The 25,637-nt window shown below is 47.1% G+C and overlaps 1 protein-coding gene across 1 annotated transcript in view; it reads left to right on the top strand.

Annotated features, from left to right (window-relative positions):
* The first annotated feature begins 1,447 nt into the window (after positions 1-1,447).
* LOC135901467 (uncharacterized) overlaps positions 1,448-25,637 on the top strand; it is a 129,809-nt gene continuing 105,619 nt past the window's right edge. Inside the window, exons 1-5 of the mRNA XM_065431277.2 lie at positions 1,448-1,495; positions 14,428-14,689; positions 20,408-20,521; positions 22,914-23,108; positions 24,349-24,696. Of these exons, the coding sequence (XP_065287349.1) occupies positions 20,498-20,521; positions 22,914-23,108; positions 24,349-24,696 (567 nt within the window). The 5' untranslated portion in view covers positions 1,448-1,495; positions 14,428-14,689; positions 20,408-20,497. The remainder of the gene's footprint in view (positions 1,496-14,427; positions 14,690-20,407; positions 20,522-22,913; positions 23,109-24,348; positions 24,697-25,637) is intronic.

The following is a 25,637-nucleotide window of genomic DNA, read 5'->3' as shown; positions in this document are numbered from 1 at the left end:
ATGCGGAACGCCTCTGCCGTGATCGCTGCGCCGAAGCGCGTCTGATGGGAAAGCGTCCCCTGCGATGTGTGCCGAGCTGCTTCCGATAACACTATCGCGTTCTACTCTTGAAGGTGAAACTTAAGCGTCCTCCAATAGTTTAGGAGAAAAGGCGTTTGGAAGCGTCCGCGTACCTCTAACGCAATTCAAATCGCCCACCCTCCTATCGAGGAGTGGTGACGTCAAGGTCTCATAGTGACGTTGCGCCGTCGGTGAGTAAAACGGTGCCCGCAAACGCAAACGCACGGCCAGAAACAGAGCCAAGACGGAGCCGACCGCAGCGCGACAGCGGAACTATGGTGGCTAGCGGAAGGGAAAGCGCGCGACGATAAGCTGGTTCTTTATATTATGCCGCCAACTTCGACGCTCGTTGCAATGGATGACCCTGACAACGACACATAGGCTCGCGATGCTGGGCTAGACTTCAGCGATTAAAGCACTGATGAACGTGACCTGCTGCTGAGGGCTCGCGCTGCCGGCGTCTTTGCTTACTACTATGACGGCAACTGTATGTCATGGCTGTACATATTCGCAGATTTGTAGCTTTTCCTTCGTGAAAACCAAATGCCGCACTCACCGCCCCGTATTCGGCCTGCAGTTGTTCTTGCGCTTCGGAGAATGCAGGCAAGACCGGCGGAACAGCGCTACGGGAAAGCATTGCTTTGAAAGGCACCCCACGCGACTTCAGTAAGTCGGCGTTGAACTCGTAATCCTCGGGACGAAATTGCAGCGAGCATACTACGAGATTTTTCGGCTGTTTGCCAACGCGCTGTGGCAGAGGTATGGCACTTAACCACTTCGAACGGAGAGGTTCACTGGTTGGCACACAGTGACAAGTAACGTTGGGTTCGCCGCTGCAGCTGCCCTTGGCCAAGTTCTGCGGACCGTTCGCGCATCCCATGACATCACATGGACGTGGCATTCTCTCTGCTTGCTCCAAGTGCAAGTTTCGCGAGCCAGCAGAACCAGCACAGCACGACGCGATAACGAAACAACTGAAACTCCAAGGCGCGCGGCGCAGAGTCAAGCGAAAACGAAACCTTTGGCCAAACATACCACTGAAGGGTAACGTCAAAATTTTATTTTTGCTTAGAATCGAACAGAAGTAGACAAGTAGCATTTTCTTCCGTCTTATAACCTAATGAAATGATCTATTTAATACGACTAGTTGAGTACTACTGGCATAAATCATGATGAGGAGTGCCTTCGTCATCTGGCTAGTACCGGAATGTCGCTGGGAGGTCTCGAATCGTGTCATGCATTTACCTCATTTTCTCGATTACTAAAGCTCTGTTCGCGATTATATTGACGCCTTAGACATTTCTAGAGTATTGCGTTATCATGTGCACTTTGACTTGACTTCATAGTAACCTTTAGTGTGCCTTTAAGAAGATTAAGAAGAAGAAGTTTCATATCGCGCAGGACGATCGAAGAGGCTCGCTTATGGCGAATACCTGTAAGCAATGCGGTACTGTGTGGACTATCGATACTCTGTGAGTGTATATATTTTACATTTAGTTGGACTTCATCGCGGAAACATGTTCGCGCTATTAGAGCGCAGCTCTTAAGCGCCCGTTCCTGCTTTGAGCATAGGCGTGCCTCGGCATCAGCGTCGTCGGTTTAACCGAGCGAACAACCACAGCCAACGATGAAAGAGCAAACGCGGAGCGCAGCAGTGGATTAAAAAGCGAAGAGAACGCGAGGAGGAAAGCGGAGGAAGCTGCAGTGGAAGCATGAGGCGGAAACTGGAGGAGGAGGTCATGGCGAACGCGTGAGAAGAAAAGCGCAGTGCCGCTCTGCAGCGGCGATTGCTACGAGATGGCGCCAGAGTAGCGCGTCTTCTGTTCACCGATATATGAAAACAAAGCGCTGCGTTAGCGGAGGTCTGTTTGCGGACCCTGCCGTGAAGCGCTCCCGCACATCACCCACGCGCAGTCTCTTGCGATCTCCCGACTAGCGAGAACGCGTCGCGCTGCATTTACACCCGTTTGCAACGTGCCGCACGAGACTGATTGTGCGCGCCAGCCAACATATCGCAAAATGAAAACACGCACAGCGCCGCGCTCAAATTTCGCATTGAGGAATATCGTAATCGTCGGTGAATTTTCGTCTCAAAGATATTACAGAGAGCGCAATATATCGAAGTCTGCACATGGTGAAGCTTATACAGGAACACGCCTCTTTCGCATATAAGTTAAAAAAGAACGATTTTGGGCCTAACATGTTTCCCCCTTCTTGCTCGACTTTGTCTAAAAGAGGGCATTTCCTTTCATCTTGGTGATGAAATTACTGGAATTCAGGCTTCGGCACAAGCGCTAACAACTCGGAGTGACTCTTTCCAATTGCGCGATGACGAATTCGAGTTCAGATCGCGACGCAATACCCTAATTTTTCACGGCATCCATGAGTCTTGCGAATGATGCGGAGAGTCCGAATCGCGCATAAGAGAAGCACTAAACGACGAAATTGACCACCTGCCTCACACAGCAATCGAACGCGCTCATCGCATTGGTCACTACATGCCCAGTAAGCGTCGCCTTATCTTTGTTAAATTCATCATCATCATCATCATCATCATCATCATCATCATCATCAGCCTGGTTACGCCCACTGCAGGGCAAAGGCCTCTCCCATACTTCTCCAACAACCCCAGTCATGTACTAATTGTGGCCATGTCGTCCCTGCAAACTTCTTAATCTCATCCGCCCACCTAACTTTCTGCCGCCCCCTGCTACGCTTCCCCTCCCTTGTAATCCAGTCCGTAACCCTTAATGGCCATCGGTTATCTTCCCTCCTCATTACATGTCCTTTACGTGCCCATTTCATTTGCTTGATTTCAACTAAGATGTCATTAACTCGCGTTTGGTCCCTCACCCAATCTTCTCTTTTCTGATCCCTTAACGTTACACCTATCCTTCTTCTTTCCATAGCTCGTTGCGTCGTCCTCAATTTGAGTAGAACCCTTTTCGTAGGCCTCGAGGTTTCTGCCCCGTAGGTAAGTACTGGTAAGACACACCTATTATACACTTTTGTCTTGAGGGATAATGGCAACCTGCTGTTCATGATCAGAGAATGCCTGCCAAACGCACCCCAGCCCATTCTTATTCTTCTGATTATTTCCGCCTCATGATCTGGATCCGCCGTCACTACCTGCCCTAAGTAGATGTATTCCCTTACCACTTCCAGTGCCTCACTACCTATTGTAAATTGCTGTTCTCTTGCAAGACTGTTAAACATTACTTTAGTTTTCTGCAGATTAATTTTTAGACCCATTCTTCTGCTTTGCCTCTTCAGGTCAGTGAGCATGCATTGCAATTGCTTCCGTGAGTTACTAAGCAAGGCTATATCATCAGCGAATCGCAAGTTACTAAGGTACTCTCCATTAACTTTTATCCCCAATTCTTCCCAATCCAGGTCTCTGAATACCTCCTGTAAACATGCTGTGAATATCATTGGAGAGATCGTATCTCCCTGCCTGACGCCTTTCTTTATTGGGTTTTTGTTGCTTTCTTTATGGAGGACTACGGTGGTTGTGGAGCCGCTATAGATATCTTTCAGTATTTTTACATACAGCTCGTCTACACTCTGATTCCGTAATGCCTCCATGACTGTTGAGGTTTCGACAGAATCAAATGCTTTCTCGTAATCAATGAAAGCTATATATAAGGGTTGGTTATATTCCGCACATTTCTCTATCACCTGATTGATAGTGTGAATATGATCTATGGTTGAGTAGCCTTTACGGAATCCTGCCTAGTCCTTTGCTTGACAGAAGTCTAAGGTGTTCCTGATTCTATTTGCGATTACCTTAGTAAATAGTTTGTAGGCAACTGACAGTAAGCTGATCGGTCTATAATTTTTCAAGTCTTTGGCGTCCCCTTTCTTATAGATTAAGATTATGTTAGCGTTCTTCCAAGATTCCGGTACGCTCGAGGTCATGAGGCATTGCGTATACAGGGTGGCCAGTTTCTCTAGAACAATCTGTCCTCCATCCTCAACAAATCTGCTGTTACCTGATCCTTCCCAGCTGCCTGCCCCCTTTGCATATTTCCCAGGGCTTTCTTTTCTTCTTCCGGCGTTACCCGTGGGATTTCGAATTCCTCTACTATTTTCTCTTCCATTATCGTCGTGGGTGCCACTGGTACTGTGTAAAGCTCTGTAGAACCGTTGTGCAGCGGTGGCGTTGAGGTATAACACCCGCCTCGCGTGCAAGAGGTCCGTGGTTCGAATGCCGGTGCCGGCAATTTTACACCGGGTTTTAAAAAAAAAGAAATCCGCGTGTTGATAAAATTGCATAAATTGGCCTGGGGTGTGGCCTGATCCCGGTGACCAGAACCAGTAACGCGGATTGGCCACCCTGGATTGGCCACCCTGGTACAGTACTTGGCCAGAACCTCGTATATGAACGTTGTTAAATTCACTCGCACGAAAACGAAAGACAAAGTACTTTCCGCAAGCGAAAAGCTGAGAGAAAATGATATTTCGATTTCCGAAGAGTTTTCGCCCGCAAGCCGCCATGTTCGTAAAAATCCAATTTAGTCCACTAAAACCTAGCCTCAGCGATGCACTTTCCAGTAAAGGTATTCCCAACTAATAAAGAAACTCGGTGCCCTTCCGTCTGTGAAGAAAGATGATCAGCGAAGCTGTCTATGTGAGCCCCTTAATGGCGGACTGCACCTCCGCCGTGGCTCGGCCCGGCATTGCACTATCTTCGGGATCGGCCTACGTGTGGGAAGTTTTGTTTCTACACATGGACACGATCCTGGGGGAACTAGCCCTTAACAGCTTCGCTGCAAAACAGTTCATACATGAACCGGCACCAGACACCATTACCGAGAGTGCGCTTACGAACCACGAGATAGCGGCCAGCATGCAAATTCTGAACACGTGCCCACTTAGGAAAATTGAAGGGGAAGTGCTTTAGATACTTGCAATGCTTACATTTTAGTGCTTGCGGAAACGTGCTTACATTCACCGATTCAAGATAACGAAGCTTCTCAAACTGCGCACCATTTTTCCCTGTATCGTTGAGACTGAACAATGCGTCAGGTAGGCGGCGTGCTCTTAGCCATTTCTAGAGATTTCCCATCTCTGTGTATTCACGTCAATACTAACCTCGAAATGGTTTGGGCCATCATTGAACTAAACCGTCGCAAGCCAATAATTGGTGTTAGTTGCCGCCACGCCCCTCTCCACCCCCCCCCACCCCCTTCACAGACTTGTTCATCTGACTTCGTTAACGAGGTGCATGATTTGATTAGCCTTGTGACATCTCGTCATCCTACATTACCTTAAGTTTTGCTTGCCGATATTATTCTACCGGATATAGGAGGCTAAACTTCCAATTTTACGCGATTTTTACAGCGAAGCTTTGTACCACTACCGTCCAAGTAAATTTTTATGTCGTTGTTGGCGTGCTAAGCAAAGAAACTCCCCATACGTGGGCCGATCCCGGAGATGGGGCAATGCCGGGCCGACCTGCGGTGGACGGGGAGCAGGCGTTAAGCACTCCCCATAGTTGGGCCGATCCCGAAGAGAGTGGAATGCCAGGCCGACCCGCGGCGGAGGTGAAGCAGGCGTTAAGCGCTCCCCATACGTGCGCAGATCCCGGAGATAGTGGAATGGCGGGCCGATCCGCGGCAGAGGTGAAGCAGATGTTAAACAGTCCTCATACGTGGGCCGATCCCGAAGACGGTGCAATGCCGGGCCGACCCGGGGCGGAGGTGCAGTTTGCCATTAAGGGACCCACATAACAGCTTCTCTGGTCATCCTTCTTCGCAGAATTGAAAGGCACTGAGTTTTTTTACATTAGCCGATAAGTTATTACACATGTGCTCTGTTTTTACCCTATCACAACTTGTTACCAAACGAATACACTTAACTTTGTATTAACATCAGGGGCTGATCTTGTTTCCGACATCACGTATTTACCCGACCTAAGCGACCATTCGGCACTTTCGCTTGACATAAATATATTTCGACTAAAAACCAGTATAAAACTCAATTTTTTTTAGAAACTACGCAAAGAAAATTTCGAAGCCATCAACGCTGCATTGTCTGTTTTTCTAGACGAGTTTTTTGAACGACTTCGACTGCCATAGTGTTCAGACCAACTGGTATATGTTTGCTGCAAAAATTGCTGAACTAACAAACAAATGCATCCCACAGCGCACCCTCGCATGTAACCAAAACGCCCCATAGTATAACATCCGTCTCAAGCGCCTGTCTAATAAAAAAAAAGAACGATTGCACAAATCAGCCAAACGTTCATCTAGCATAACCCGGTCGACCAAATACATACTGGCGGCCGATGAGTATGCACCCGCACTTAAACAAGCCAGGAATCACTTTCTTCGTAACAGCTTGCCATCAATGCTTCAAACCAACACCGAAAAATTCTGTTGCGTGGTTAAGCTCAAGGCGGATGACATCATAACCTTGATTGACAGTTCTGGCAATGTTATTCCAACTAATTAATGTGCGTCCTTACCTAATATTTTAATGTGCAACGCTTCATTAACCACAGACATTACTCTTCCATCCACGCACGACTATGATTATGAAGCAATGTTTCCCATAATCGGTGAACCAGAAGGCGTCGAATCAATTATTTCATCACTAAAACCGATTCGGCTCCAGGACACGATTTAATCAAGGCGATATTTTTAAAAAGCACCAGGTGTTACTTATCCATTTTTCTAGCTATGATACTCCAGCAGTCGCTAGACATGAGTTGTTTCACTGCCGAATAGATGGTCGCGAAAGTGATGCCATTCCATAAATCAGGCGACAAGCGTTCTCCGTATAGCTACCGCCCTATTTCGCTCATGTCGATACCATGTTAGATGCTGAAATATATAGTTGCTTCAAATTTTTCTAGCTTTCTCGAAACTTATTCATTTTCTTCACCATCGCAAGATGGTTTCGGCCAGACACATTAATGTTAAACGCAACGGGTATTATTTACACATAAGCTAAACGTCATCCTTGACCACTCTTCAACTGCCGACTGTAAATTTTTAGATTTTCCGAAAGCGTTTGACCAAGTATTCCGTACTCTTCTAATGTTTAAGCTGCATCGAATTAACATTGATTAGAAACTGTTTGCATGGCTTGAGTGCTTTCTTTCTAACCGTTCACAGTTTGTCTTCACTAATGACTCTAACTCGCAGTCAAGTAGATGAGAGTCCGGCGTACATCAAGGGCCGGCACTTGGTACCATCCCTTTTCTTAATTTACATAAATAATCTACCCTCTTGCGTTTTCTCTAACATTGATTTATTCGCAGATGATTGTGCAATCTTCAGGCAAATAATATGCGACACTGACATCTCTTCTTTTCAATGCGACGTTAACGCTATTTTTACTAGGTGCCAATCACGGTAATTGGAATTAAACATAAAAAAATGAAAATGTCTGAGTGTGCCTAGAACTTCTAACCAGCTTCCTCATTACTACGTTGATAATCCCCCTCTAAGCCCTGCTTCATCCTACAAAAATCTTGTTATCCATTTTACTAGCAGCCTGTCATCGTCCATGCACATTTCTTACGTAAATAAACATGCTAATCACTTACATAACATTGTATAACTGAGATCCATCTATTTCTGTACTACTAACCACCTTGCAGCCCTGTACGTTTCTTATTTTTTCTGTACTTGATGTAGCGGTAATGCTCCTGCTCCGGACCGTAAACAATATATATAAATAAATACACAGGATTAGCCTTCGAAGTAGGGACAGTGCCATTCTCTGGCACCGTGGCCTGCTTTCTTCACAATTTACGGCATGGGCTTTCATCCTTATTCAGGCAGCAAATACCGCAAACGTCGCGATATACCTGTGCGTTGCTTCCAGGCAATCGAGTCGTGATACAAAAACATCATTTTGTGAGGGCGCCACATCCGTGCACTGCTTGTCTCGTGAGTTTCGTAGTTGTCGACAAATACTGGCCACAACTGCTGAGGCCCCAACTGAGGAGTCGACAACTGCCGCGCTCGAGCCAGCAGTCGACCTACTCCTCCATTGTAGAAACTGGCAATTTGTTCAGTCGTCTCTAGTCATGTAGCCAATTTGTGTCCAATAAATCTCCCTACCAATATTCCACAAGCATTTAGCCCAACCTGTCGGAATGTCTCATGAACCTCTAGCTTCACATGGAAACCGCGATCTTTTTCTCCATGGGACTGATCTCGTTAGGAAGGTAGGTCGGCCGGTCGACTTTTATTTAAACATACTATTATACAGACAGCATTGTACATTATAATGTTTGTCCACCATACAGTTCATATATACCCAAACGCCACGGCTTTGAATGTTTGTCAGATCGATTAGCAAACAATTTAGCCAAAGCTGTAGGCGTGAGGCGGAAAATACCGCAAAGAGGACAACTCGCAACAAGGCTGTGTTACATGTTGGCTTGGCATCTCATCGTGCTGTGTTACATTGGTTGGCATCTCATCGTGCGGCTCAAGACGCCAAGATGTCGACAGCTCGGCCCACTTTCTCGGAGTTAACCTATAAGCATGTCTGCTTCGTTGTTAAGCTTGTCATGTTGCCGTCTTGCACACGTATGACAGAGGTTCACCTGTATACATCGTCGTACAAGTTTTATATTAGATGTATTCCTAGCGCTTTATTTTCGATGGCACAATGTAACTTTGCGAAGCTTCGAAATTCTGAAACACAATTTTGTTGCTCGTTTAGCTTTGACTCAGTATTCGGCTTACTCATGCACTGTAACAAGATTCGGTGTTCACTTTTGCCAGAATGATTAACACGTTAGAGTGCTCTGCGAAAAGTGTTTTCAATGCGGTGACTCTTCACGCGTTTCTTCGTGAAGCTGAACTAGCGTTTCAAATGCGTAAACACTTCTATGCCGACCCAGCGAAGAAACCTGTGAGTGCGTCACTTACAACGAATCCTATGTAAGGAAATTATTAATTGAAAAATTATTGTTTGTTGAAAACAAAATGTTTTCGACAAAGAAAACGTTGGTGCTGAGTTTCAAATCTACAGCCTCAGCTTCAGAAGCCGTGTGTATTACCCGCTCGGCTAAACGTCCACACTTGCAGGCAACGAATATATCTGAGCCATATGAATGTGTTGTACCGGTGTTAAAAAACAAATGTCAAAGGAAAACAGTTTTTATAAAGGCTTTGTTAACAGATTTGGTAATGGTGGAATAAAAGCCATCTCTGGGCACACATGTAAAGCCGATCTGAAGCATTCTGAACATCAAGAGACTTCCGACATCGCAAAATTTCAATGGCAAACACGCCACGTCCCCGATACGTTGCGGTGTTCTCGTGATGCGCCTTCCCCTGCATCGTTCCTTCACCGATCCGGGCACGTGCCCAGTGGGAAAGGGAACCCGGGCCACCCCCCCGCTCCCGAAATTAGGCGGCATAGCCCCTCCCCCCTCCCCGCCCACGCCACCACTCCTCACACACATTCCTTAAGCGCCACCGAATCAATGTTGAGACTTGACAACTTTTGGACGGTCAACAATTTGCTGCCTATTTCACTTTTTTTGGATAGGGGTAGTTATCGGCATCTCCTGGGCTGCGAAGGCCAGTTTCCTCACCGATTCAGTGCCCAGCGAATAACTCGAGATGTGTTCAGTTGTCGCCACCTATTCAACGGTCACGTGCATCGCTGTTGCTTCGTTAGTTCAACCTACCTTGTTTAGACTGATCCAGGGACTAGGAAAGGGATTCGGTTCGTTATCAGCTGGTCTGTATGCTCGAGAAACGAGTTGCGGCCCGATAAAACGCCAGTTCCGGTTAACTTTTCCTTTTGCTTCATTATTTCCCCGAGTGATGGTTCGCCGCGACACTGGCAGATCCTCGTTACCATATACCTGACCAATAGCTATTCTTTCGTCTTTAAGTAAGATTATTGAGCATTTATTAGTTAAACGTTTAAATAACTACCTTGAAAAATTTAGTTTAATTAATCCCTGTCAGTTCGGTTTCCGTTCCGGTAGTTCTACTTGCTTAGCATTGCTCTCTTTAACCGATTTTATTAAGAAATCTATAGACTGTGGTAAATTCGTTGGCTCTGTCTTTTTGGATTTCACCAAAGCTTTTGACACGATTAACCACAGCATTTTGTTCACTAAACTTGTAACATACGGCATTACTGGTCCCGCCTTAAATCTATTAAAAAGCTATTTGTTGGATAGGCAGTACGTGGTTTCTGTAGCGGGTGCCCTTTCTCAAACTAAAATAATTAACTTAGGTGTACCCCAGGGGTCCATTCTCGGTCCATTACTATTTATTATTTACATTAATGACTTACCAAACCTTTTACATTCATCTCACTGCGTTTTATACGCCGATGACACCACCATATCATTATCAGACACGTCGTTAATCTCATTAACATCAAAGTTAAATGCTGCGCTAACTGACGTTATAGAATGATGTCTCAGTAATTACCTAATTATTTATCCAGAGAAAACTAAATATATTATATTCAATAGTGGTCACAGGGTCCTAACTTCTCCACAAGCATTAACACTTGGTGCTCATCAAATACCAGCCGGTGACCTGGTTCTATTCCTCGGTGTTCTCCTGGATGCTAACCTCAAATTTGACTCCCACGTTAACAACATTAAGAAAAAAAACGGCATTTGGCATTCGCGCTCTAATAAAAGCACGCGCCTTCTTTTCTCGCAAGGCTCTTTTATCACTTTACTTTGCTTTTATCCATAGTCATATTAACTATGGAATCGCTGCCTGGGGCAACACATACAATTGCCACCTGTCATCAGTTCAGCATTTACAAAATCAAGCAATTCGTATCATTACTAGCAGTCCTCGTCAGTCAAATGCATCCATTTTGCTCCGTCAAAACCTCATTTTAACGACCGTGAACTTGTTTCAATATAATTTAACAATCTTATTTTTTAAGTTACTTAACAACCAATTGCTTTACGAATTCGTTGACCTAAATGATTTACATAACCACAATAGAACTAGGTTTGCCTTTAACAGAAATTTTTTACTGCCTCGTGTCCGTACCAACTATGGTAAACTAACATCATCTTTCGCTGGCATATCTTTATGGAATCACTTACCATCAAACATAAAATCACTCACATCATTCTATGCCTTCAAAAAATCCCTTAAAGAGTTCCTTTTGGCGCAGTGACGCAATTAAGGTTCCAAATGTATTATTTATTACCCTATTTCTCTTATGTTTTGCTGTTCACATGCTTGCTGTTGCCTTTAGTCGTTTTGCTCATAATGCTTTTTTATGTATTCTCATGTTTTTTGTGTCTGTTAAAATTTTGTATATGTATATTTCTAGCACACTTATATTTTTAGTTCATGTTCATCTCGGCCTGCCGATCATATTTTTCTCTATTTCGTTCTGTTCCTTCTTCACATAATTTAAAGGTTCTGTTGTACGCCAATATTATTTTTATTTTTTGTTAGTATTACGGTACATTGTAATCACTTTTCTGTTGTTGCACTACAGTTCTTCGTTTCTGTTAGTGTACATCGTATAAGTTTTATTTCTGTCCTGCCACCTATGTAATTTTTTTTCTTATAATTACCCACCGAGGGTCCCGGTTACAGTCTTCGACTTTGGGACCCTCGTCTGTAAAATAAAAATGTAACCGTTTCTTTGTTTGTAATGAATAAACTTGATTTGATTTGATTTGATTTGATTTGTGGTATGAGTTAGACAAGGTGAAAAATAAAATAATGCGCGGCAGCGTCCATAATCCAACCCTGTAGTAAACCTTAAAACCATAAGTAATATCACTGTCACCCGTTATCTTGTATGGTTTTTCTCGTACTGTACAGCACTTTTCGTGCAAAATTGGCAATTGGAAAAAAGAATCGCAAGGAGTTGAGAAATTAAGCTATCTAATAAGGGAGAGAGCCAAGGCAACAGCCAAACAGGAAGGAAATGTGAAACTTACCAAATTTAACCGTTATTTATGAAAATATTTATGGATTAACATCTTTTTATTTAAAAAGGAAGTTGAGAAAAGGCCGCCGGAAGTGGAGAACAATTCCGTGTGTGTTGAACAATGCTTATACAGTTATCAGTCAAGCCACCTGACGTATCCCCTTCTCTGCTGTGCTTATGTAGACGTTTTTGTAACCTTCTGCGGCGGGTGCAGTACGTCTAGAACCGCAGAGTTCTGGCTCTACGCGGTTGTGCCGGACTATGGGCCACGCATCGTTGCGTAACTTCCCAAATAACAATACGGGTCGGTTTTGGCACTTAGTAGAGCAGTAAACGAGGGATCCAGAAGAACTGTGATTGCAAATATATATATCTATATATATATATTTATAATTTTTCCAGAGCTAATTCAAAACACGCTATTATAGTCGGATACAACTTAAGTCTGCAGTGAAGCCCCACCCACGCCCTCATAACCGTCAGCATCATTCCTCCCTAAGTTGCAAATAATTCGTGCTTCAAACACTTCCTGTTACCTAAATAAGGCGGTAATCACAAAAGGTAAAATTATTAGCGCGTAATTTTATACGTTTTCTCTCGCCTAATATAGTCGAATGGTGAAAGCCAAATTTTTTATTGAACTGAAATAAAATGTTTGCTTCTCTGAAACTATTTATTGTCAAGTTTCACTTCAGTTGGCAGTGAAGTTTCATGACTGAGACGGGTTAAGCGGTGAAGTGAACTGTACCGCGGACTTTTGAAGAGTGAAATGCTCAGACTCCATAGACTTTGTCCATGTCTGTTGCACACCTCATTGCTTCCGCCGATGGAAAGACTCTTCAAGAACAGCAGACGCTCCGGAGATATCAAGTACGACGCCATTTTCAATATGCCGCATGACGACGATTTTGTTTGCTTCTGTGAGTGGCTGGCGGAGTAATATAACCCCGCGCGGTTTGTGCACCTTGGTTGGCAACTGCTGTTTGTTTAACTAGTATTCTACTACAGTAATCTTTATTTTACACTTTCGATTGCTTATTTGTTGTTGGCAGTGTTATTCCTGCGCTTCTTTCCTGTGCGAGTCCACTTGACGTGGTTGCTTATTTGCCAAGTAAAGAAGAGGTGTATCTCACAGGCGTATCTGTGAGATACACCTTATTTGATTTCTCGTTTGCGGGTTTACGCGTCTTTATGGCGAATGATGGGCGCTATTCACATTTGTACCAGTAAAGCTAACCTCCCCCCTTAATTTCCATAGTAAAGTTACCTTAAGTCAGCCCCCCACCCCCCTAAAAATAATCCTGGGTACGTGCCTGCACCGACCGCAATGCCATCCACCTCTGAGGGTTTATGCGCTTCGCGTCGTACGACACTGAGAGATAAGCAGACATTGAGCTGATAAGGATGATAAAAGGTAATGAGGGGTTATATGGGTTTCGTCACGGTTCATAATGTTCGAGGCGGATGGATAAGGTGCTAAAGAGCGATAAGGGCTTGCAATGACATCAGCAATATTGAGAAGGTTGACAAGGACCGATAAGGGTTGACAAGGGTCGGATCGTGTCCGACAAGGTTCATTGGGACATATAATAGCTGACAAGGGTCGGATCACGTCCGATAAGGTTGATCAGGACAGATACGGATTGATAAGGATTAGATTGATTGCGATAAGGTTGATAACTTATCAAGATTTATAATGGTGGTATCGAGCCCAATAAGGATGACAACAGCCGATAAGTGTTTATAAGGCTCGGATCACGTCCGGTAAGGTTTATAACGACCGATAAGGGCTGATAAGTATCTGTAGTAGTCGGATGAAGTTTGAAAAGATTGATAGTGACCCCGGGCTGCGTAGAGATGGGCAAGTGACAGAATGCTTACCCATATTTAGACAAACCAGTAGAGCTTCTGCGTGAATTTTTTTTAAATCGTGATCTGTGCTGTAACGCATTGTGCCGTGCAGTGCTGTGCTGTACCCGCCGTGGTTGCTCAGTGGCTATGGTGTTAGGCTGCTGAGCACAAGTTCGCGGGATCGAATCCCGGCCACGGCGGCCGCATTTCGATGGGGCGAAATGCGAAAAGACCCGTGTACTTAGATTTAGGAGCACGTTAAAGAACCCCAGGTGGTCGAAATTTCCGGAGTCCTCCACTACGGCGTGCCTCATAATCAGAAAGTGGTTTTGGCACGTAAAACTCCACAATTTAATTTTAGATGTTGTGCTGTGATGTTGCCTCGGTCCTTCACTGTCGAAACACTATGTTTCATTGGCTAGTTGTTATGTTTACGCGAGTGCGGTATTGCATTTGGCACTTTGTCTTGCTTACGTGTCTGCTCCATATTGCAACAACTGCATTTTATGTCATCACGTGCATCTACTGCGGACTAGTGCTTCAAAAGTGGTTGTATTTAGAAATTAATGATTATGCCTTTAGCAGTTATCTTGCCCATTTTCCTTCCAGCTTGTTGCCATGTTGCAGCGTGATACGCAGTGACATCGGTACAACGCCACATCTCGCAGTAAGCGCGATACGCGACGCGTGCAATTCGGTGCCGGCGACCCCCCACCGTGGAACATCGAGCGAGCCCGAAAGCCGCTCTGTGGTCGAAGAGACCCGCGAAACCGGCAAAGTTTCTGCAATACTCATCGGGGTGCAGCAGCGCAGGCTGGTAGCGCTCCTGTCGGCGCTAGTCTTCAGTCTGCCAGCGTACTACACGAGCAAGGTAGGCTGAACCATAGATATTCCTCAAACTGTTTCTCCTGGTAGAGTGTACTAGAACCTACATATAAATCTCGCACTGCAGCCGTTCAACCACTGCAAGAATGACGAGTATAGCGCCACGCTACTGGTCGCGGGTTCCCGTCCCGGCCGTGGCAGCCGCATTTAGAAGGGTGTGGAATGGAAAAACGCTAGTGTACCGTGCATTGTGTGCACGTCGAAGAGCACCAGGCGGTTAAAATTAAGCCGGGGCCGTGATTACACCATGCCTCATAATCAGACGGTGTTTTTGGCGCGTAAAACCTGACAATTTACTTTGGAACTTTGGTATATTGCCTGGATTTCGCAAAAACTTGAATTCAAGAGACCACATATGTACGGACACATATAAATGGCTATATATGTAGCCATCTAAATAGCTATATATATATATATATATATATATATATATATATATATATATATATATATATATATATATATATATATATATATATATAATTGTTTATCCTTTTCTCGGGCACTGCATTTCACCTGCTCACAACTTCGTTTTTGCTCAGCGCAAAACGCGCCGGCGTGATTGCGTGCTGGCTCGAATGTTATTGTTGATTGTATCTGTTGTGTATGTTGTCGCCGAACCTTTTATAATCAGATTTTATGCACGGTACGAATCGTGTAGTTGATTCTGCAAGCCACGCGGGCACCAGCGATCATGCTGGAGCTTTCAACGAGTCGTCTATAAAGGCATGTTCACACAGAAAGTGAAGTGGCCAAACAGATTTCCAAAGCGGGTAGGCGGCCAGCGCGCGCGGCTGTTCATAGCGTCAGGGTTGTCTGGCTGCTCGCGCCGCCGGGGAGGCGGAGCATCTCGCGATTTCACGGACGTGCCGCCTTTTGGCGGCACTTTCGTCTCCACCGAGAACCCAGTCCGTGCAGACGGGGTGGACACCATTTGCATTCTATCGGCCGATGTGTGCATTCCTTCACCAGCGCTTCCACCGTCTTGAGTTTTGATTGGCTGCGGCCAAAGGGGCCAACTTTTCCGCGAGGGAAAACATAGGTTTGCAGGCGATCCGGCAAAGTGGCTGCGGATTTTCGCTGCCACTTAGCCGGATCCACCTGTCCGCTTGCGCGCTGTGCCTTCAGTCTGAACGTGCCTTAAAAGCCGATGTACTTGATCCGCAGACCAGATTTTCGACGAACGCCGACGTGCACGCCGCTATAGCTCTGCTTGGAACGCCCCCTGCTTTTAGGGGCACAAGCTCACCCAATCAAGAATAAGTTTTGTAATACACAGTGTTTACTGCCTTCCTAACCGTCACTACTACGTGACAACATATATATATATATTGCTACGGGATAGTATTTCCAATGACGAAGAGCCGAGCAGTAAGAAGACGACGACGACGATTCGCAGCTAGCGCGGGCTGTTGCCTCTTGGTCAAGCGCAGCGTATTTTCTTGTAAATACACTTGTACATAGCTTTTCGTCTGCGTCTTCCCACGTAACATATCTGGTGGAGGTGGACGCTCCCTGTACTTCGTCACGGAGCTTCGCAGTGGACGGTACGTCGAGCCTTCCTTCATGGCTCCCGGCGACGACAACCCGACTCCGCCGGCTCCGACACCTGCTGCCACCTCGACGAGCTACATCACTCTCCCCGCTCCCCATGATCCTGGCGTATTCTCGGGCCAAGATGGGGAAGACGTCGATGACTGGATCAGCCTGTATGAACACGTCAGCCGCAATAACCGGTGGGACCCTACTATTATGCTCGCCAACGTAGTCTTTTACCTCGGTGGCACACCTGGAGTTTGGTATCACACGCACGAAGATGAGCTCACCAGTTGGGATTCACTTAAGGCACAGCTTCAAGACTTGTTCGGCAACCCCTACGGTGAACTACTTGCCGCGCAGTAGGTGCTTTCCGGCCGTGTGCAGACGTCAACAGAGCCCTATGTCACGTATATTCAGGACGTCCTGGCTCTGTGCCGCAAAGTTGACACCTACATGACTGAGTCTGACAATGTTGCCCACATCCTCAAAGGCATTGCCGATGACGCCTTCAACTTGCTCGTTTGCAACAACGTAGCGACGGTGGATGCTGTTATAAAAGTGTGCCGCCGCCTGGAACTCGCTAAACGCTGACGTATTGACCAGCATTTTGCCCGTCTGCCCAGCACCCCAGCGACATCTTCCTGTGCCGACACTCCTCGTCCCAGCAACACTGCCGATGTTACCAGGATCATCCGGCGTGAGATCGAGGCCGCCTATCCGGCTGCCTTCGACTCCAGTCCCACCAACACATCTGCAGTCACGGTCTCACTGATCCTGGCAGTTGTCCGCCAAGAGTTCGAAAACATGGGTCTTCACACCATCTGCTCGGCCCATCGTCCTCAAACCCGCCCGGCTTCTTCGATTCTGCCCCGTCCCGCATCTTCTTACCCACCACGTTTCCGCAACCCATCTGAATGGCGCACTGCTTACGACAAGCCCATTTGTTTCCACTGCCATCGAATCGGGCACATTTCTCGGCACTGTCGCAGTCGCTGGAGTTCCCCGACGCTGTCTACTTATACTGCCTACTCTCGCCCCCCAGGTGGCACTTCTCGTCCCTATGCCGCACGCTCCGATAACGCCGCCGCTGATTCTCCTGCACCGAACCGCTCCTATTCTCGTTCGCCTTCACCCCAACGACGACAATCTCGCTCTCCCCAGCCCCGTTGCTCCTATTCGCCGACTCCCTTCGGACGCCGCCCCCAGCCGGAAAACTAGATGATGCAGCGCCTCGAGGTGACGCTGCATTGCTCCCTACGCCGCCAAATTCCCTACTGACGTTGCCCACTCATCTGAACCTTCTTGACGTGCAAGTCGACGGTGTTTCTGTGTCTGCACTCATAGACACTGGGGCGCATTTGTCCGTAATGAGCGCTGACCTTCGTAACCGGCTCAAGAAAATTATCACGCCCGCCACGACGCCTGTTGTCCGTGTCGCCGATTGCGGAACAGCCTCCGTAATTGGTATGTGTACCGCCCGCGGCTCCTTCGCCGATCGCTCAACAATCGTGCTATTCACAGTCATCGCTCACTGTCCCCACGACATCATCCTCGGCTTAGACTTCCTCTCCTCACATTCTGCTCTCATCGATTGCTCCGCCAGTACTCTCCGCTTCGACCTGCCTGTTATGGATCCCGCTGAACAACACCCTACTCGCATCAGTTCCATCGACTTCGTTCGCTTGCCACCTTCGGCACTGACTTACGTTGACTTCGTGTCATCCCCACCAGTCCCCGATGGTCACTACATCGCGGCTCCTATGCAAGAGGTCCTCCTTACACACGGGATCACAGTACCTCACACAGTTTTATCAATTACGGCGAATTGCGTCTGCCTGCCAGTGGTCAATTTTGGCTTGACGACACAAGTGCTGCCACGCGAGATGTCTCTGGCCCAACTTTGCTCATTCGAGGACCACTCTATAGCATCGATTTCAGTAGACAATTCAGCCGATCCTCCTCTACCATCACAGTCGGCAACTTCTACCATCGCCCACTTACAAAAAATTGGAGGCTTATCAAGGTTAAGCCCAGTGGATGCCTTAGCGTATCCTTAGCGTTTGGAGGCATCTTGACCGCATACACGCCCGGCGCAAAGACGCTGGCGCGGTTGCGGGCACAGAGACTGACGCGACGGCGGGCGCGCGCCACTTCATCCCTGGCGTGACGTCACATATCACGTGATGCAGCGATGGTGGCGCCACCGCCGCGTTGTGCGCGACGGCGCGAACCGAAGCGTGGTGGCCACCGCCTGGAGGCGACCGACGGCGCGATATGAGGCCCCATCTGCAGCCGGTGTGACGTCATCACATGACGTCACATCATGTGATCTCACTTCAGGGTCAATGGTGGCCACCGCCGGGAGGCGACCGACGGCGCGATATGAGGCCCCATCTGCAGCCGGTGTGACGTCATCACATGACGCCATGTCACGTGACCTACTTGAAGGTCACTTGGAGGTCAATGGTGGCCACCGCCGGGAGGCGACCGACAGCGCGATATGAGGCCCCATCTGCAGCCTGTGTGACGTCATCACGTGACGTCCTGTGTGACGTCATCACGTGAGGTCCTGTGTGACGTCATCACGTGACGTAATGTCACGTGACCCCACTTCACGGTCAATGGTGGCCACCGCCGGGCGTCGCGCGAAGGCCCGAAACCTACGTTAATATGCTTCGCATAAAAATGATTGCACCCGACATGCCTTCCGAGCACGCCCGTGCGCTCTACCGCATTCTGATTTCCTACCAAGATATTTTTGACTTTAGCGATCGTCCTTTGGCCCAAACAACAGCTGTCAAACATCACATTAATACCGGCGATGCCCCTCCTATTCATGGCCGCCCGCATCGAGTATCACCGGCTGAGCGTCAAGTTATTCACACCGAAGTTCGCAAAATGCTTGCCAAGAACATTATTGAACCGTCATGTAGTCCATGGGCGGTTGTGCCGGTAAAAACGAAGGATGGCTCATGGCGCTTTTGCGTGGATTATCGGCACCTTAACAGGGTTACCAAAAAGGACGTGTATCCTCTACCTCGGAGTGATGACGCCCTTGAGTGCCTCCATGGTGCTCGCTATTTCTCCTCTATTGACCTTCGCTCCGGCTATTGGCAGATTGCCGTGGACGATCTCGAGCGCGAGAAGACTGCCTTTGTAACACCCCATGGTCTTTATCAATTCAAAGTGAGGCCATTCGGTCTATGTAACGCTCCTGCCACTTTTGAACGCATGATGGACTCCCTTCTTCACGGTTTCAAATGGTCCACGTGCCTGTGCTACTTTGTAGACGTTATAGCATTCTCCCCAACATTCGCTACGCACCTCGAGCGCCTCTCAGCAGTCCTGGACGCTTTTCGGTGAGCCGGTCTGCAACTCAACGCATCGAAGTGCCAATTCGGCCATCGCCAGATTACCGTCCTTGGACATCTCGTTGACGCGAACGGAGAGAAACCGGACCCAGGCAAGATCCATGCTGTTACGCACTTCCCTGTTCCAAAGTTTGTCAAGGATGTGCGCAGCTTCATCGGCCTTTGCTCGTACTTCCACCGTTTCGTGAAAAATTTAGCGGCCATAGCACGACCACTAACCTAGCTTTTGAAAAAAGACGCCCCTTTCCAATTGATGGGGCGATGACGAGGCCTCTGCATTCTCGATTCTAATCGACCTTCTCACAAAGCCTCCCGTTCTGGCCCATTTCGATCCTTCTGCGCCTACCGAAGTCCGTACTGATGCCAGCGGTCACGGAACTGGCGCAGTACTGGCACAACGCCAGCGTGGCCACGACCGTGTTATCGCTTACGCCAGCAGGCTCCTCTCGCCCGCGGAGCTCAACTATTCCATCAATGAGCGTGAGTGTCGGGCCCTAGTTTGGGCGGTTGCGAAGTTCCGCCCATACTTATATGGCCGACCTTCTTCCGTTGTCAATATATATATATATATATATATATATATATATATATATATATATATATATATATATATATATATATATATATATATATATATATATATATATATTACCGACGTTACATTTGCGTCATTCGCAAGCCTTTATCTTCTCAGCTGTCCGGGAATGTTATGTGTTATGTCGTTCTGTACTACTTTCTTTAACTTTCTCTAGCACTCGGAATTTACTCATTTTATTTTGATTTGATTTTCTCAGACGCTTTTCGAATCTTCGTCTGGCGTCGGTGAAAGCACAGTGGCGCCTACGAGACCAGTAGTCGGGATACCGACAGTCGCTGTAGCACCAATGGCAAGACAAGCTGCACCACCGGCAAGTATTTCAGCTCTTGTCTCCTAAAGAAAACTGCAGATCCAACGGGCTTTGTTGGAATCGATATAGAGCGAAGCTTACGAGGCGGTGTTCACGTGTGCCTCCTCATCAGGCTCAAGGATGCCCCGAACGAGCAGCTCTGTAATGCAATGCACCTTTGAACGCACCAGCGTCATAGGAATTGAAAGGGGCAAGCTGGCTTCGCCATTTGTTCGCGAGATGCGCCATGTAATATTTAAAGCTTCCTTTAAAAAAATATGTTTTTCCTTTCTCTGACTGCGTCACCTGACGTCAAGTTGCAGTTGAAAAGAATGTTGCGGTGCTACGAAGAATAGAAATATTTGGATAATGTCAATGCCAGTACACCGCACGATCAGAAGGGAAGCAGGTCCAGTGGTAGGTTGCCACGGGGCAAGGCCGCGAAATATCTATAGATTAATATCTTTACTTTTCATTTACATTAGCGGAAAGGACCATTGCTAAAGGAGAGAAGCATTGACTAAAGCTACTATACATTTAATAGCTTGACGAGGTGAATGCTTCCTCCATACGACGGCAACTGACATGGCAGGTATGAGCCATAATTAGAGACGATTTGTTGGTGGAGTGGTACAAAAAAAAAAGAAAGAATGACTTTAACATAAAGATAATACACGCAGCGTTCTCAGCTTTCAAAAAAAAAAACAAAGCATCTGCGAGGAAAAAAATTGAAATGAAGGAACAGTGCTCTTTCCGTTGAAATTTGACATCATACAAAATTTCTCGCAGCACTTTTACCGACATTGCTGGCACATCAATGACCTTACCTTGGAGCTCATTTAGCATGGCCGTCCTTGCTCCCGTGTTAGGCGAAACCACTCAAGGCTCGGATAGAGTCGCATCCACGTACCAATGAAGCGAATGCATTCTTTCTATTTTTCACTATCACGATACCCGCCTTCGTGGTCGTCTTCTATTTTTACGGTGACGACCCACGTCAGCCGGGCGAGATCAGTGCACCTAACATGTCCAGTTTCTGAGATTTTCCTGCGATTCCAGCGTTCTTATGCCTAACGAAATGGGTTGGCGCAGAAGCGGCAAGATGGCTACTTCTCGCAAAAGTGTTCAGGTTTAACGCAATTAAGGCAACACAAGCTATTCTGAAACTGCCTATTACAGGACCTTTACGCTGACAGTAATTTCGTCTACATTCACAAATTCGTTCTTTGTAAAAAAAAAAATTCGATTTACACAGTTCTCTGTACTGGTTGTTGACGCTGGTCCTGGTGATTCCGATATAAGGCTTTTTTTCAGCTAAGGCGTTAATACCTGAAGAAGGGACGTTCTTTACATCTGATGATTGCTTTCGTGTTCTTAAATTCATAATCAGACGTAGTTAGTTGAACAGCTGTTGAGGGCTTAAATAAGCGATTCCGTTGTGAGCCCGTGAGTTTCATTATGCCACTCCGTGCATCATCGTGCCGCGGTTCTCATCGGACTGCTCTACTAGTCGTGACGTCGTAATTGCGGCGTACAGTAGGGGGGAGTCGGCGCAGTATCTCAGAAGTCATGCGGAGAATTGAAGGCATTCGAAGAAGTTAGGGGCGTAGCCCTTGTTGCATAAATTGAGGTAAACACAGGAGAAAGGTTGAGGTCTGTTGATATACCTTTTTTCCCTAGTAGTGCTTGACCCACCGCGGTTGCTTATATAGTGGCTATGGTGTTGTGCTGCTAAGCACAAGGTCGCGGGATCGAATCCCGGCCACGGCGGTGGACAGAGGGCGTAATACGAAAACACGCTGCCATGTACATAAATTTAGGGGCAAGTTTAAGAACCCCAGGTGGTCCAAATTTTCGGAGTCCCCCATTACGGCATGCCTCATTATCAGATAGTGGTTGTGGCACTTAACACTTCATATTTAATTTTCGATATTGCTTGCCCTTACTGCTACTAAATTCCCATCGACATAGCACGTGCATCTGAGGCACAATCAAGGTAGTATTCGCTCCAAACCAAGGAAACATGGCTCCACATCATCGCAAGCTGTCTAGTATCCAGCCTCTGGAGCCTGGCTTTAACAACCACTGGCACACGGTCGATGGTTTTGCATGCTTACGCTGTGCCGCGCTTTCCGAGTACAATAAGCGTCACGACGCTATGTCCACGAGTCTTCCCGCAGAACGTCACCAGTCATTCTTGACGCTGTCCTAATCACCCTGTATAAAGTATCCTTGCCAGCTGAAAATGCCAAATCTAAAGCAATGGCAGCTTTACAGGTACGTAAACGTTATTAAGGAAGTGAAAATTTATCGGCCTGTGAGCTCGTGTGAAGCGCGCAAGACCACGCTGCTTTTCGGGTGATGGTGCTTGTATTAATTTCGAGACGCAATGCCAACACTTCGCACGCCGCAGGGGCCACCAGCCACCGAGTGGGCGGAGCCACAGCTGTACAGGTGGATGCCGACGTGCGAAACGGCTGCATGTAAAATTCAGGCGAAGTGGCTCGTTCCAATGATCAGCAAGCAGGCGAATCCATGCTGGGAGACCAATGCTTTTTTCTGCAGCCACACACCATTGCCCCGTGCCAAGAAGTCACGCATTCAGCAGGTACACGCTTCTTAATAATTGGCTCTAAGCGCTGCTCATACGTACACCGATAGAGGACGACCGCCTATTAGGGGCGTTGCCCCAGGTGTGCTCTAGCGAGCACGACGCAAGAGTGCTGTTAGTGTGAGCTAGGTGCGCCTGTAAGGTGCACCACCCAGACACACTGCCATCAGGTGCACACAAAGAAGCAAGCGATGTCTTCCTGTTAAATTGTGAAGAGGAACTACGCACAGAACCTTGAGTGCTTCAGATGAGCGTGCGGCTGAAATGTATTCACGCGAGTCTCCTCGCAGCAAGACAGCGGCTTTTGAGTCCACCTCTGCCTGCCAACGGGCGCCATAACGTGAGACTCAAAATGCAAAGTGCACACACAATTAGCCAAAGCCAATGACGTCAACTTGGGCATTCTTTGTGCGAAAGTCTCTTTCATACGTCCGTAAAATAAAAATGAAATCCTGTGTATAAACTCAAAATTTGTTCACGAAACGCTGCGCAAGCAATGTACATGATACTGCACAGGTACAGCCCAACCACTGTGCAAATAACTTCCGACACAAAGCTTAGTCTGTCTGTTAGACTCTAAGCCTCTCTTTCTGCGGCTGCCTAGCATGCGACTCGCGGGTTAAGGTGTTCGAAATCTTGTCCCCTGAAACAAAGCAGCTTTGCACAGTCGGACAACGTCCGTAGTGCGACCGGCGCAGATATTTCTGGTGTGCGTGCTCCGGTAAAGAAGTAAGAACAAAGAGCATTGAGTTAATGAGCAATCTTGGCTACCCCATTGTGCTGTTGTTTTTTCATGCGGTAATCACCGCAGCTGCAGCGTCGTCATGCTGCTGAGGCTGTGGTTAAGGAGCTTAGTGGGTCGGAGGAACCTGAGAAGAAACGTGCTGTTCCTTTGACCAAAGAGAGGGAGCGCCTTCTGTTCGACATAGACGCAAACGTTGTCACGATCGTCAAGCAGCGGTGAATGACAAAAATTCCCTTAGAAACCATTGCTTACGATTACAAGGATAACAATCACCTACCGGAATTTCATTGCAATACAATGGCAGCCGTTTTGTCTTCTTCAACCCTATAATGCCGAACCAATGCAATTGAATACCTTAAGGCTATGGCTTACTTTGATGACCATAAGCAATTATTTCAGCCACATTTCTTTTTACTTTATTTTAAACATTTCCCCGCCACAATAACTGATTGTAACGTTTTCGCGTGATGCATATGTATCTATGTGACGCAGGCTAAACACCGTGGTAGAGCTGTCGCAACGTTGCCTGAGAGCCCCTACCTTGACGTGAAACACAACATCTTGCGGTTGGCGCCACTTCAGGCAAGGGCTCCCCCAAGCGCCCAGCAACTGCAAGATGCCTGCCTCATCTACGCATCGCAGCGGGTCGACGACGCGGAGAGCGTGCGCATGTTCATGAGTCAATTCAATCTCGACCTCACTTCGATGCAAGATGACAGTGACGAGGATGTGCTCGGAAGAATCATTGAGCTCTCCCTGCAGTACGGTCTGGGCGCCTTGATCCACATGCGACCCTTGTTCAACCTCATCGAGGACCCGGCGAAGCCTTTCAAGTTGATGGTGAGGTGATTGTAGTAGCATTTGAACTATACTGTTTGCCAAGCGAATGTCAACACCCTGCACAAGAAGATGGATAGGGCAGCACAGCGTTAAATTACAGGGCACATAAATGAACGAAAAAATTGCGAAACGTTGAAAATTGAGCGTGTGGGCGCGTGGCTGCTAACTTGGGAACAGTGCTAGATAGCGGAACAAGAAACGGAACACATAATCGCCCATGTGATGTCTTTCTAATTCCATCACTTATAGCTCGTCTATAGTCACCCCATAATTAAATGATAAAAGTAGACGATGTAAGAGAATCCTGGTGATAAAGATAGCGTGCGTGAATAGCCAATAGAAAAGAAAAGGTGAGTGAAATCGAAAAAAGACAGGGTCTTCTTGGGTGTGTAAGTATACCATGTGTCTTCTTGTCTAGCCTGCACTATCTTTAGGATTGGCGCACATTTTTAGCTTGTACATAGCTCCACGCTATGCCATGCAGCGTCTTTCTCATTGCAAGATGAATTTTCACAGCTTTTGGTATTCCTATACCTGCACCGGAGAGCCTCAAGTCGTCTATTTTGATGATATAAAAGTGACCAAATACGCAGACTCCAAGAGTCCCACAGCTATCTTAAGTATTCAAGGATGTCTGCAGAAGAAAAAAAATCAGCATCCAGGCTAGTTCAAGAACGCGTACTGCATGCACAAGGAGCTCGGTAATTGCAAGGGTTTATTATGTACACCGCGTTTTGGCCTCGGGTGTCACGTGGTAGCGCTAACAATCGCGCACAGTGGTTCTTTCGGATGGCAACAGAGCCAGAGTTAGAGAAAAAAAAACAGCGTTCGGTAATTTTAGCGCTCGCGTAGGCCTTAGAAACTAAAGTGGATATAGACAGCAGCGGCTGTTTGTCTTTCTAGCAATGTGTTTGGCGTGGCGAACAGATGCCATGGCAACG

The sequence above is a fragment of the Dermacentor albipictus genome, chromosome 1, assembly GCF_038994185.2.
Source record: "Dermacentor albipictus isolate Rhodes 1998 colony chromosome 1, USDA_Dalb.pri_finalv2, whole genome shotgun sequence".
Classification (NCBI taxonomy): domain Eukaryota; kingdom Metazoa; phylum Arthropoda; class Arachnida; order Ixodida; family Ixodidae; genus Dermacentor; species Dermacentor albipictus.
The sequence above is the reverse complement of the archived record's forward strand: the minus strand, read 5'-3'. Positions and strand labels throughout refer to the sequence as shown.